Source organism: Macrobrachium nipponense, chromosome 1 (assembly GCF_015104395.2).
Source record: "Macrobrachium nipponense isolate FS-2020 chromosome 1, ASM1510439v2, whole genome shotgun sequence".
Classification (NCBI taxonomy): domain Eukaryota; kingdom Metazoa; phylum Arthropoda; class Malacostraca; order Decapoda; family Palaemonidae; genus Macrobrachium; species Macrobrachium nipponense.
Window position 1 is genome coordinate 116,302,270 of NC_087200.1, and position 13,798 is coordinate 116,316,067.

General features: G+C 39.3%; 1 protein-coding gene across 3 annotated transcripts in view; it reads right to left on the minus strand.

The window, feature by feature from the left end:
• The window catches only part of LOC135219572 (polycystin-1-like protein 2), a 444,330-nt gene that overhangs the window by 144,674 nt on the left and 285,858 nt on the right, over nucleotides 1–13,798 (minus strand). For all 3 annotated transcript variants that reach the window (XM_064256448.1, XM_064256449.1, XM_064256450.1), the window contains 2 exons: nucleotides 13,442–13,561; nucleotides 4,976–5,141 (listed from right to left, as the gene is read on the minus strand). In XM_064256448.1, the coding sequence (XP_064112518.1) occupies nucleotides 4,976–5,141; nucleotides 13,442–13,561 (286 nt within the window). The remainder of the gene's footprint in view (nucleotides 1–4,975; nucleotides 5,142–13,441; nucleotides 13,562–13,798) is intronic.

Consider the following 13,798-nt stretch of genomic DNA (forward strand, 5'->3'; position numbering starts at 1 on the left):
GATGCTGTCATCAACCCATAACATCTATTCACAGATTCTTCTATGGACCATAAATATCCATTATTCGTGGAACATTCGTCTATTTGTGGTATTTTTCACTGAGAAATATTCACAAATTACTGTATTTTTCATATAATTTTCATGACTAAATTAACTTTTTGGGTAATACTATTAAAAAACTCAGGTATAACTATTTCTAGAGGTCTTTGTGTTTTACGTACTATCAAATTAGGAGGTTCAATCTAAGCATTTGTAGAGGGGTTTTCAGTATTTGCGGATTTTAGCTACTCACGGGGGAGTCTCGCACTTATTCTCCACGAATAAGGGGGTCTACTGTGTATGTATATATGTGTGTGTGTATGTACAGGCAGTCACCAGTTATCGGCAGCCTTGGTTAATGGTGTTCCAGTTTTGCAGAGCTTGTCTAGTGACGACAATAACTGGATTTTTGTCATCGATATGCACAATCTCCGGTTATCAGTGCCAATCTCCAGTTATCGCCGAATTTTGTTTATTGTCATGTCATCAGGAACAGAACCCCTGCCAAGAACCAGGGACTGCCTTTTATATATGCATCTATATATATATATATATAATTATATATATAGATATATATATTATATATATACAGTGGTCCTCCCCGTATTCACGGGGGATGCGTACCAGACCCCCCGTGAATAGTTAGAACCCGCGAATATTTGGAACCCCTATAAAAATGCTAAAAACAGGCTATTTTGTTAGTTAAATCTCAAGAAAAACCACAAAAAATGTTCATACTTTGTTTTTTTAATAGTTTTATCACAAAAAGTGCATTTTATGATGAAATTGATAAAAAAAACCAGGAATTTGTGGATATTTCTCACAGAAAAATACAGCGAATGCGCGAATTTTCCGCGAATAATGCAGGGAAACGTTCCTGAGAGAAATCCTCGAATGTGTGAGTCCGCGAATCCGGAGAATGCGAATACGGGGGGACCACTATATATATATATATATATATATATATATAATATATCTATATATATATATATATATGTATGTGATATATATATATATATATATATATATATATATAATATATATATATATATATATATATATATATATGTAGTGTTGGTATGACAAATATTTTTACTTAGCACCTTTTTTCTAAACAGGCCAAATTTCTTCCCCAACCCCTGTTTATGTGAAGTTTGGATGACTGATATTTACTGTACTATATTCAAGGCTTCAACTGAAAGTTGCTCAAGACCTTTTGGTTATCTTACAATCAGACTGGTAAGTTCAGAAAAGATGTCCCTGAAAGGAACCAGATTGTACATAAATGAACAATGATCTTTCATTAATCATGATAACCTCATTAATATAATCCCAGGCCTATCTTTCAAATTGCATTCAATGCACAGTTTCATTGCATGCATAGAAAAATAACTATCACAATACTAAATTAATATCTTGTCTGGAAACTGAAAAAAATATCTATATATGTCCATTTGTACTGTGAGGGCTACATGTTCTGAAAGAGACAAGACTTTAATGAGGCTGAATCCCGACAGGATTAGACTACTGGACTACTCAAATTGAGCAACTACAAAGACTACCATAAGGAATCTAGAAAGTGTTCTGCCTTTTCACAAGAAGATGCAGTCACCTAAAAGAAGGAACACTAAGAAACTGCTAGCACCCCTGAAAGAAGGGTATATATCCACAAGCCTATAAATGCCATCCATTTCTGTAGCATAACATTGCCCTTTCTGCTAGACAGAGGTGGCAGAACTAGCTTTATGATGGTAAAAGTTCTTCAGTTTGATTTGGGCAGTTTGCTTAAGGCTCAAAGCTTAGAACATCACCAGATACCTGTAGTGGTACTGCTTTGACCACTATAGGGATGGTTCACAAGCCCTCTAGATCTATTGGCCGACATCCTTGGTAATCTTCCTAAATGAGAGACGTTGCTTCAACTCCATTGTCAATATTTTCAGAACTTGTTCACGTTAGGGTGAGTTTATACTAGGCTTCACCACACAATGCATATGTAGGACTCATTACCAACTCTTCCCAAAATCTTGTTAGCCCTGCCTACTGGACTGATCATTTTCGTGAGTTAGTGGTGTGGGGTGTCTTGATGAGCAGTCCAGTAAGCAGGGCTAACAAGAATTTGGGAGGAGTTGGTGATGAGTCTTACATATGCAGCGTGCGGTGAAGCCTAGTGTAAACTCACCTTGAAACCTTCACACTTGCATGTTATCCTGGAGGGTCTCGGATCAGATAATAGAGGCTATTCAGCAGCAGCAGCAAAGACCAACTCCAATCTGTGGACAGTTTCAACCCCCAGCCTACACCAGTCCAAGCAAAACTTCTGCAACTGGTGCAGTGGTAGATTTTAGTCCAATCAGTGTCTTTATTCCAGTTAAGGCTGTTCCTATTTGTAAGACACTGAAAGATGTCAGTTTCCACCATAATAGGATAAAAGTCTACTCTATATCATGTTTTTGAACTACATAGACTTGAAGCATGGTTTTCATTAAAATTGTGATGCCCACTTCAACACTTTAAGAAGCCAATCCCACCAAGATCGATGAAGCCACCTTTCTTCAGCCATGAGAAGCATTATAAAGCATTCCAATGGACTATTGGATCAAGCATTTCTACTGGACCTTAAACTTGTGATGGCTTTCTCCTGGTGTTTGTCTCTTTGAGGTGTATAAGCAATCTCCACACATTCTAATAGGGCAAATCCTATTAAGAAATGGTATTCTATCGATTTGTCTTTTCCAATTAACTGTCATCAACTGGGATAAATATATTTTCACTTAACCCTTAAACGCCGAATGGACGTATTAAACTTCGAGTAAAAATGTCTCCCCTATGCCGAATGGACGTACCATACCTTGACTCAAAAAAGTTCTTTTAAAAATTCGCGGAAAAATACTTATAGGACTACCAGCCAAAAACTTTTGAATCACACGCCTTGGGGGATGCTGGGAGTTCACGGATCAAGGCGTTGTTTTGTTTACAATCGTTACGCAGGCGCGCAAGCGCGAATTTCTTTCTTATCGCACTAAAAAGTATCAGTGACACATCTCAAAAATTATTTTGTCTGACATAATTTTTGCACCGTTTTAAATTATCCTTTACATAAAGTATTATATATGAAAATGTGCGCAATTTCATTTAGAATACAACAAAAAAATATTCATGATTGTAACTTTTATAAGTTTTGAAATATTTTTATATAAATAACGATAAGTGCAAAAATTTCAACCTTCGGTCAACTTTGACTACCGAAATGGTCAAAAAACGCAAGTGTAAGCTAGAACTCTTATATTCTAGTAATATTCAATCATTTGCCTTCATTTTGAAACAAATTGGACGTCTCTAGCACAATATTTCGATTTATGGTGAATTTATGAGAAAACTTTTTCCTTACGTCCGCGCGGTAACTCTTCCGATAAATTTTTTTCGTGCGATTGTCCTAATGTTTGCACCATGTTAAATTTGCCGTTACATAAAGTTTTATATATGGAAATGTGCGCAATTTCATGCACAATACAACTAAAAACAACCCATGGTTGTAGCTTTTATCAATTTTGAAATATTTTCATATAAAAAATGATAAGTGACAAATTTTCAACCTTTGGTCAACTTTGACTCTACCGAAATGGTCGAAAAACGCAATTGTAAGCTAAAACTCTTAGTCTAGTAATATTCAGTCATTTATCTTCATCTTGAAACAAATTCGAAGTCTCTAGCACAATATTTAGATTTATGGTGAATTTAAAAAAAAACTTTACTAACCTCCGCGCGCGGATTCTCCGCCACAAATCTCCGAAATGCGTACGTCCCATTCTCGGAATATTTGCTCCGTTTCATATTAGGCATTTCATAGAGTTTTATGTATGAAAATGTGCGTAATTTCATGTAGAATAAAACGAAAAATATTTGAAGGTTGTAGCTTTTCTTATTTCCGAAATAATTGCATATAAAAAAATTCGACATTTGGTCAACTTTAACTCGTCAGATATGGTAAAAAACTGCAATTGTAAGCTAATACTCTTACAGTATAGTAATATTCAATCATTTGTATTCATTTTGAAAGAAATTGGAAGTCTCTAGGACAATATTTAGATTTATGGTGAATTTTTGAAAAAAATATTTGTTTACGTCCGCATGTTACGAATTCATGCATTATTTTGTGATAACATTTTCTCTGTGTTGCTTTTATCGTTTTACAATGTGTTATATACCAAAATGATCGCAATTTAGTGTACATTACAACGAAAAAAAAGTAACTTGTTACCTTTAACCGTTTTGCGCACAACGCGATTTGAATACAATTATATATGAAATTTCGTTTTTGCGCTATCATATATCGCATTATTTATATATGATAATAATAATTTCTTTTCATTTCTGATGGTTGCAAACTAAACTTCAGGCAATGACAAAAAAAGGAGCAAAAAATGAACTCTTAATCTTGAAAACTAAGCGCGCTGTGATTTTTTGAAAAAAATATTTTTTCCGCTTCCACGCTCACTCTGAAACACCTTCGGCACACGGGAGACAATTTTTTTTTTACCGCTTCGGCGTTTAAGGGTTAATCTCCTAACAAGGCAAGTTTTCAAGCCAGCCAATTATCGTCAAGATTGGGTTAGATATGGCCATTAGGTTGTCAGTCCAACTGAAAAAATGGTTTTATGTAGATCTGTCTTTTTTGGGTTAGATAAGGTCATTAGGTCATCAGTCTAACTGAAAAAATGGTTTCACACAGATCTGTCTTTTTAAGTTAAACATCACCAACCAGGACAAATATATTTATATGTAAATCCCTAAAAACTCAAGCTTTTAGGCCTGCCAATTTTCATTAGGCCTGCGTTTGATGAAGTCATTAGGTTATCAGTCCAACAGGCACCTCATACAAAAAAAAAAGCAATTTCTCTCATTCCATTTACTCTGTAAACATATGATGCCTTACCTGGACCTTTACCATAGCATCCGCCACCTGTCAAACCTGCTTTTATAGCTTCAAGAGGGGGTGGTATACTATGGTTGTTAAATTGCATAAGATTACCAAGATTATCTCTCTGTAGCGTCTCATTCTTGGGGTCTAGCTGATGACACCACCAAGTCACATTGAAATTCTGTAACAAAGAAATCATCATAAAGAATTGAACAACCAATATCCTTGAATAACATGAAACAAAGAACAATTCCTCATCTATTAAATATATAGATCTATGAAAAAGGCTCTTAAAGGTTTTTCTTTTATGTTCATTTGCAGATAGTATTGGAAATTCAGTTAGAAACCATTTTGAAATTTTCAATATATTAGATAAAAAAGTCCTTACTGATGTAACCAGTAAGTTTTATTCTACAAAAACAGTAAAACATACTGAATTAGGAAAAGGATGATAAATATAATGCACATCATATCAAGAAATCTATTTTGTTTGGTAATATGTTTCTCTGACATCAATTATATTCTTGCCAAAAAGAGGGACACTATATTACATATTGAAACAAAGTTACTGTACACTGTATAGTCAGAGAGAAAGATGTAACTTGTATATACTACTATCACAGAAGCACATGTTTTTTCAATCATTAAATCAATATTATTGTTAATGACGCTTAAAATACAATGTATAGTGCAAAAAAAAGTAATGAATACAGAATCAAATAGCAAAAATTTTTCGGTACCATTAAATCAATTACTATTATTTTTACTGATCTAAAAAACCATACAGAAAATTATTACAACATATGAATAAATTTTTCAACCAAATCTTACAGCAAATACACAACTCATACCTAAATAGCCTTAATAGTTATATGCCATCATCTAAAAAATTTAAATTCATACAACTAATTGTTAATCTAAATGTATACACTACGGAAAGTTAAATATGCAAACCAATTAGCAAAGCCAGACTCCACAGAATATAATGTCCTTATGTAGATACAGAATAAAACAGAAATGACAAATTTATAAATTAATTTGTATTTTTCATAGCTAACAAACCTGAGGTCTTAACAATAGGATTACTTTCCAAGCGCCAGCTGGTAACTGGTTAAAACAATAAAAAACTGTAAAGCTAGGGATCTGCAAGATCTGGCACCACCTGCACGTATGAGGTGATAGGTGGTCAGAGACCGCACATTGGACCTTGTGACGCTTCAGTCTTTCCCCAATGCAGGAGATAATAAGAGACAGAGAGGGTGCAGCTAGAGGTGGGCAGTAAACGTTAAGACCTCAGGTTTGTTAGCTATGAAAAATACAAATTGATTTTAAAATTTGTCATTTGTTCATATGTGGAACAAACCTTTGGTCTAAACAATAGGATAGACTTATAATTGGTGGGAGGTACAAGCATCCTAAATTGGCTGGGAGTTAACCCACCTGACTACTTCTCTAGAAGAATGAGTTTTAAAGAAGGTGGATCAATGATATATGAGCAGATTCATTGCATCCATGGGACCAAAGAAAATTCTGACTGTTCATGTAACAAACCATAAAGTCACAGGGTTCTATTATTACTCCTTACTTCCCCTTGCCACGTGTCTATTCCTCAACCCACCCGTAGGAAGAAGAAAGGAACAAAGAGAAAGAAAGAGACCATCCAACTCACTCAATCTCTCTTCCACACAATCATCCTAGGTAAGATACAAAATTGTCCAGTGAATGGCAATAGGTGAATTACACAACTTGCTGGGCAGCCACCACAGGGCCCAAGGAAAACGTGTCCAAAGACCTGTGGGCAACATCTCTTAGGTAAAATGACGTGAACGTGGATTGACGCATCCACGTACCAACGTTCAAAATTCTATGAACAGCAAAATTTTTCTTAAATTCCAGATAGGAACTTATACCTCTGACATCATGTGCTCTAGCCTGCACAGATTCAGCGACAGAACCATCAAGAGATGCATAAGCCTGCTTGATCGCCTCATGTATCCAGTAAGAAATGGTGTTCTTGGAAACTTCTTTCCTGGACCGACCAGTACCTTCAAAAAGCCAACAGCACCTAGGTCTTAGATGCAGAGTTGTTTTAAGATGGCAACGTAGGGCTCTGGCAGGACATAGCAAGAGCTCTTGTGGGTCATTGTCTACAAAGTCATTCAAAGATGGAATGGAAAAACAGGCAAATCTGTCGTCATGCACTGAGGGATTCTGGGTCTTGGCCACGAATTCTGGGATAAACTCAAAGGCCACAGACCCCCAACCCCTGGTATGTTTCACATCATAACTTAGGCCATGAAGCTCCCCACTCTTTTCAAAGAAGCCAAGGCCAAAAGGAAAACTGTCTTGTGCGTCAAATGTCTGTCTGATGATCAACACAAGGGCTCGAAAGGAGCTAGAGTGAAACTTCTCAAGACAAGCGAAACATCCCATGCTGGAGACTTGAGTTCCTTTGGAGAACAGGTCTGCTCGAAACCCCTGAACAACAAGATCTCCCAAAATGAAGAGATGTCTATGCCTCTCAGACGTAACACCAAACTCAACACCGCTCTGTAGACTTTCATAGCAAAAACAGAAAGGCCTTTCTCATCCCTGAGAAAGACCAGAAAATCTGCTATACACTGAACAGAGGTTTTGAGTGGAGAAAAACCCTGTCAACGACACCAATCGCAGTAGACTGCCCATTTCCCCTGGTAAACTGCTGAAGAGGACTTCCTGAGGTAAATGGACATACGTCTCGCTGTTTCTTGAGAAAAGCCTCTCGCTCGGAGGAGATGCTTGATAATCTCCATCTTTGAAGAGACACAGATTCTACCAACTGGTGAAACCTTTTGACATGAGGCTGGCAAAATACCAGCCACCATGGGGGAATCTCTCTTGGAACCTCTGACGGAAGGAACAGATGGTCCGGGAACCATTCAGCTTGCGGCCACAGAGGAGCTACCAAAATTATCCCGAGATTTTGAGAACTCATTACCCTGTTCAGAACTTGATGGATCAGGCTAAACAGAGGGAAGGTGTACCCTCAATGTTGTTCCAAGGGTGTTGGGAGGCGTTCTCTGCTAGAGCAAAAGGATCCAGGACTATCAAACAGTAAACTTCCAGTTTTCTGTTGAAGCGAGTTGAAAAGATGTCTAGCATAGGCCTCCCCCAAACCTGAAAAAGCCTGTCCGTGGTGACCTGATGCAGAGACCACTCCGTGCCCAGGATTTGGTTCCGATAACTCAAGCCTGTCGGCAACAACGTTCCTCTTGCCTCAAATGTATCTGGCCGAGAGGTCCACAGAGTTGTCGATCACCCACTGGTGTAACTAGATTGTCAATGAATGGATGTGACAAGACACCAGACTCCCCATTTGTTCACATAGGCCACCACCATGGTGTTGTCGGACATCAGAACAAGCAAATGGGCCTCTATTCTTCCCAACACTCTCTCAGACTCAGAAAAGCTGCCTTCAGCTCCAAAATGTTGATGTGCAGCAGCTTGTCTTCCTCACCCCAAGCACCTGACGCAATGAGGTACCTTAGATGAGCACCCCAATCCGTGAGAGAGATATCTGAAAACAGAGGGAAGTCTGGAGGAGGAGAACACAGAGGGATATCCACCAAGAGATTCTCGTTGTCAAACCACCAACAAAGATCTTGCCTCACCTCTTCGTGCAGAGGAACCCTCTGAAGAGGGGAATCTCATGCTGAGGACCAGAAGTCTTTCAATCTCCAATGCAGAGACCAAAGATACAGACAACCATGAGGGACCAGCTTCTCCAGAGAAGACAAAATTCCCAAAAGAACCTGCCACTGGTGAGCCGGTTGTTCTGGTTGTGATAGGAACTTGCGTGCCACTAACTGCAACTTCTCCAACCTCTGGTCCGATGGAAAAACTCTCGGCGCTGCTGTATCTATAATTATACTTAGATAAAGAACTTTCTGACTGGGAACGAGATTCAACCTCTCTAGGTTTACTATTATGCCTAGCTCCCAACAAAACTGAAGAAGACAATCTCTGTCTTGCAGCAGTTTCTCCCTGGAGCTTGATAAGACCAGCCAGTCTTCGGGGAGTCTTTACAGGCAAATCCCCTGAGCCCATGCCGAGACAAGGGCAAAGACCCTTGTGAACATCTGAGGACACATGGTCAACCCGAAGCACAGGACCTTTAACTGGTATATTTGCTCTTCCAGAGTCAAGCAAAGAAACTTCCTGGACGAAGGGTGAATAGAAATCTGAAAGTAAGCCTCCTTTAGGTTTACTGACAGCAAAATGTCATTGTCCCTCACCGCTGCTAACACTACCTGCAGCGTCTCCATCTTAAACCTTATCTCCCCAACAAAATGATTCAAGGTGGAAAGGTTGATTACTGGTCTCCAGTCGTCTGTTGCTTTTGGTACCAGGAAAATGCGACTGTAAAACCCTAGAAAAGGATGCATTACTCCCTCTATCGCACCCTAGTTCAGCATTTTCAACACTTCCTCCTGAAGAGCTAAGAACTTTAGGGAATCACAAGCATATGTCTGACTGAGAAAGGGTCTGTCCAAGTGGGGGGGACCGCAGAACATGTTGTGGGGGTCACAAGCAAGCACAGAAAGCAAGCAAATCTTTCCACAGTTACTTTAGTCGTACCAACTATCAATGTTCCCCCCAGCCACACTTTCCCCTTTACAATACTATTTACCGACAGGACAATCGGTTCACTGACTAACACAACCAAAACTCTCACATTCATGTACTCACCAGATATGATTGACTTCAGGTAAGAAACTGTGCTGTCCATTGGATATAGTCTTCAGACACTAAATAACTGCTGAATTTCAAAACACCAGAACAAACAAACACCGAAACCATACCACAACTCCAACAAAACACAATAATCACTTCATAACAAACATCAACAACTTGAAAACAACACAATAAATCATACAACAACTCAAAACACAACTACTCGCTGCACAAACAATACCAACAACATCAAAGACAACTTTACAAATCAGTACACAGACAACTGCCAACACTGTCTTCAACAAACAATTCACAAACATTAAAACATAAAATCAAATACAACAGACACATGCACAACAACTATACATCAAGATCAATCATATCACACAATAACAACTGACCATCAATAGACTCTGCCTTATCTCCAAGACCACTGCCTTCTATGACTGTTCATAACAGACTGATTGACCGACCCAGGAACCACACCAGCAGACAACCCCGACAATTGCCCAACAAGCATACCACTTGCTAACTATCCATTCATACGAACAGAAACAACAAAATGAGACAACAACCAAACAACCAACCAGCCTCTCTCTCTCTCTCTCTCTCTCTCTCTCTTTCCTGCAAGCAGCCTTTGAGAAAATTGTCAAATGCAACAGCCAGATCTCTCCTCCATATTTCCTCCCTTGTTACATTTCACAATGTCTCCTCACACACTCACAACATCCACACTAAATTGCCTTACGCAACACCTAGGGATGTTCAGATACTGGCCCCCTGGATCGTATTCGAGGACCCTCATACACTCTCTCAGTCGCATCACCATTAGCATCTTCCAAACCACTTTCTTCTAGGTTCACATTATCTCCCTCACTACTGTCTTCCAAAATCCCATTCACTATCTCATCTCTCCCTACTAACTCTTGCCCGAATATCTCTCGTAACTCTGCCACCAAATCACTCACCTCATTTATATTCCTCCCAAACTCCTGAAGAGACTCATTCATACTGCCAACCACGCCCTTACTACTTGATTCTCTTCCTGTTAAAATCTCACTAAACCCTGACAACTCAAACCCAATTGCTATAAGTATCATCCATTCCCTTAGGCTTATCTGTATCACATACTTTATCTACCATATTTACCACAACACTAACCCCTCTATCATGCAGTCCTTGCTTTTCCTTTTCATTCCCTTTCTTCAACTTCTGCTTTCTTCCATAATCAACCAACACTAACTGCAGATCCCCCAAATCCATTTGCTCACTGATGTTCGGCTCATATTTATTCACTTTCAACCACTCACTCATCACATTCTCCTGTGGCACATCCCTCCACCTGCAGAGCTGGTTATGGTGCACTGACCTCATCCATAACCCCATCCATTCGCACCTTCCCCAAAACATAACGTAACCCACTTGGTCTCACTTCCAAAATTTCAAAAGGCCGCTCAAACATTTCCTTTACCTTATTCATATTCATCCTTCCCCTCTCAACCATTTCTTTCAACACTTTATCCCCAATCCTAAAACTTTCAAACCTCCCACTTGCTCTCCCCCACAAATCTCAATCACTCTCTGACAACCCCCAACCTTGGCTTAAGAAACAAATAACAGCTGAATTTCAATACACCAGAACAAACAAACACTGAAACCATACCACAACTCCACCACAACACAATAATCACTTCATAACAAGCATCACCAACTCGAAAAAAACACAAAATCAAATACGACAGAAACTCTAGCTTAACATTAGCCTGAGAGGGGGACAGAGAGACCCTCACCAAAGCACAACCCTTAGGAGACTTAACAGGTGAAGATCTTCTTTCCTGTCACTGAGGGGGAGGAGGAGGCAGGTGACGTGAACGTGCCTCCGACTTGGAAACCACCTGATGAACCAACCTGTCCTTAGTATCTGCCCGTCATCAGTCAATCATAGTCTCTGACTCAGTCCTCATGAACAGAAACTGTGAAGCAAGGAGATCCTCATTCCTGAGCGCCGATAAAGACTCAGAGTCCACTGCACTCGTCACCTTGGACGAAGCTGCATCTCTCCTGGCTAGGAGGAGGTTGGCCCACAAGTCAGCACTAAGATGGGCCAGGTAAGAAAACGCCTTACCACTGGACTGCAATAGTCTAGTGAGTGGGGATAAACTCACTAGACCTTCTACAGACCTATCTGAAGCAATTTTGGCTATCACAGTGGACCACAAGTTCAGCCATGAGACCGTCTGGAAGATGGAAGCAACCATAGTTTCGACAGCTAAGGCCTCTTGTGACGACAAGGAAGGATCTTCCAACCTAACAGGGACAAAATGTCCAGGTGTAACTGGGGGATCGTGAAGTTTAACAAACGCAGGCAATGATGGGCGCTTAGAGGCTACTGTGCCAGACGTGCTCACACTTTTATATCAGATGAAAAAAAGCTCTCTTAGCTTCTTTGAAAGGTCTACTCTCCTCGCAAACAGAAGAGAAACATTCTGGAGAATCCCCAGAAACTGCATGAAGGTTGATCCTGCACTGCAGGAATGCCTTTTAACTTCTTAGAAGTTACTTGAGGGGAAGTGGGCATTTCCGACGATGACCTCTTCAGCGCCCTAGACTTCTCCTTAAAGCGCTACTGGCACCTAATCTCCGGACTGGAAGGTTCAGAGCTCGACGAAAGTTTCGACACTTCCTTAATGATGCCTTTCTAATGGCTGCCTGTGACGGCCAGCGATGCAACTGGTAAGTCTAAGGGGTCAACTACACGAATGGCAGACCCCACTGACGTCCCTTGGAGAATCAGCGGGACAGAAAACCAGCTCCTCCACTAACAACACTTCACTTGCATTATCACCAACTTGATTACTTACCGTCTCCATTAGGGCTTTAAATGAAGAACCTAATTGAGCCATAGACTCTATAATAATACTAAACTTATGGTGGAATTTCGACTTCAACTTCGACTCTTAATTCGGCAATGGGATCGGGGAGTTAACGAGGAAATCAGGTAAAGGTTGTGGTGTTAAGATTGAGAAGGAATAGGAGACATCACAGGTACTATCCTGCCTAGCTTTCGTCTTGCCATGTCGAATATTAGCCTTTCTCTTCCTATCCCTTTCTAGGTGATATAAATAAGAAGAAAAAACTTTCCATGTTTAATACATATCCCAATCTATACATTCCTTACACAATAACGATGGTGAACAAATTTGACCCCTCCATGAAGTGCAAATTGTGTGTGAGTCATACTTAAAGGAAGTTAATCTCGTATTACAGCCTTTGCTACAATACGAGTTGATGACAAACTAGCATCAGACATCAATGTTGCAAAAATTCTCAAGTCAAAAAATAGAAAACTTTCAGTCCAAACAAGAGGAAAAAGTCTTTACACAAAATGTTAAGTGAAAACCTACCAGCAGTAAAGTGTACTTCAATTAGCAAACCACAGGTAACCGGCAGGAATTTCAAACCACCACCTGCGGATCGACAATGTCCGTCGTCAAACACGGCTGAAACAAATTGCCAAGTTTTTGCCAAGTTTTTCGTCTCTTCCCTGATAAAGGGTGGGGCTATTCCTACGCCAATCTTAGCTTGCCATTTAGTTAAAAACTATAGCTATTTAATTACTGGGTAATTTGCATATACATAAATAAAATTTTGTTTATTGGGTAATCATTGTCTTTGTTATAGTTTATATATTGTATGAATAGGTTTAGAATAAAAGAAACAGATTTCAATTTTGATAAACAATGTGTTTATCTAATAAACATCTATTACCTTGTCACTAGGAAAATCAGGATCAATTGATAAGCCTTGAGGATTTAGAAAAGCAGTCTGAGCAAATCCTCTGGTTATGCTGGACATGGATCCTGCAATGATGATGGCAGCCAGTGGTGTCTATGGAAGAAAAATGTAAGCCACAAGTAAAGAGCAATGCAAGAAAATTATGAGAAAAAAACAAAATTGCAATGAAAATATGGTTCTTTATCTTGCCTGCCTGAATGTCAAAAGTTGAAACATCATGGCATCTTACTATAATAGAATACCTGCAGTCAACAATGAACTACTACTATCATCATCATTGGAAATGTAAATCCACAATAAAATATGTTTGATTTTGTTATTCAAAATAAC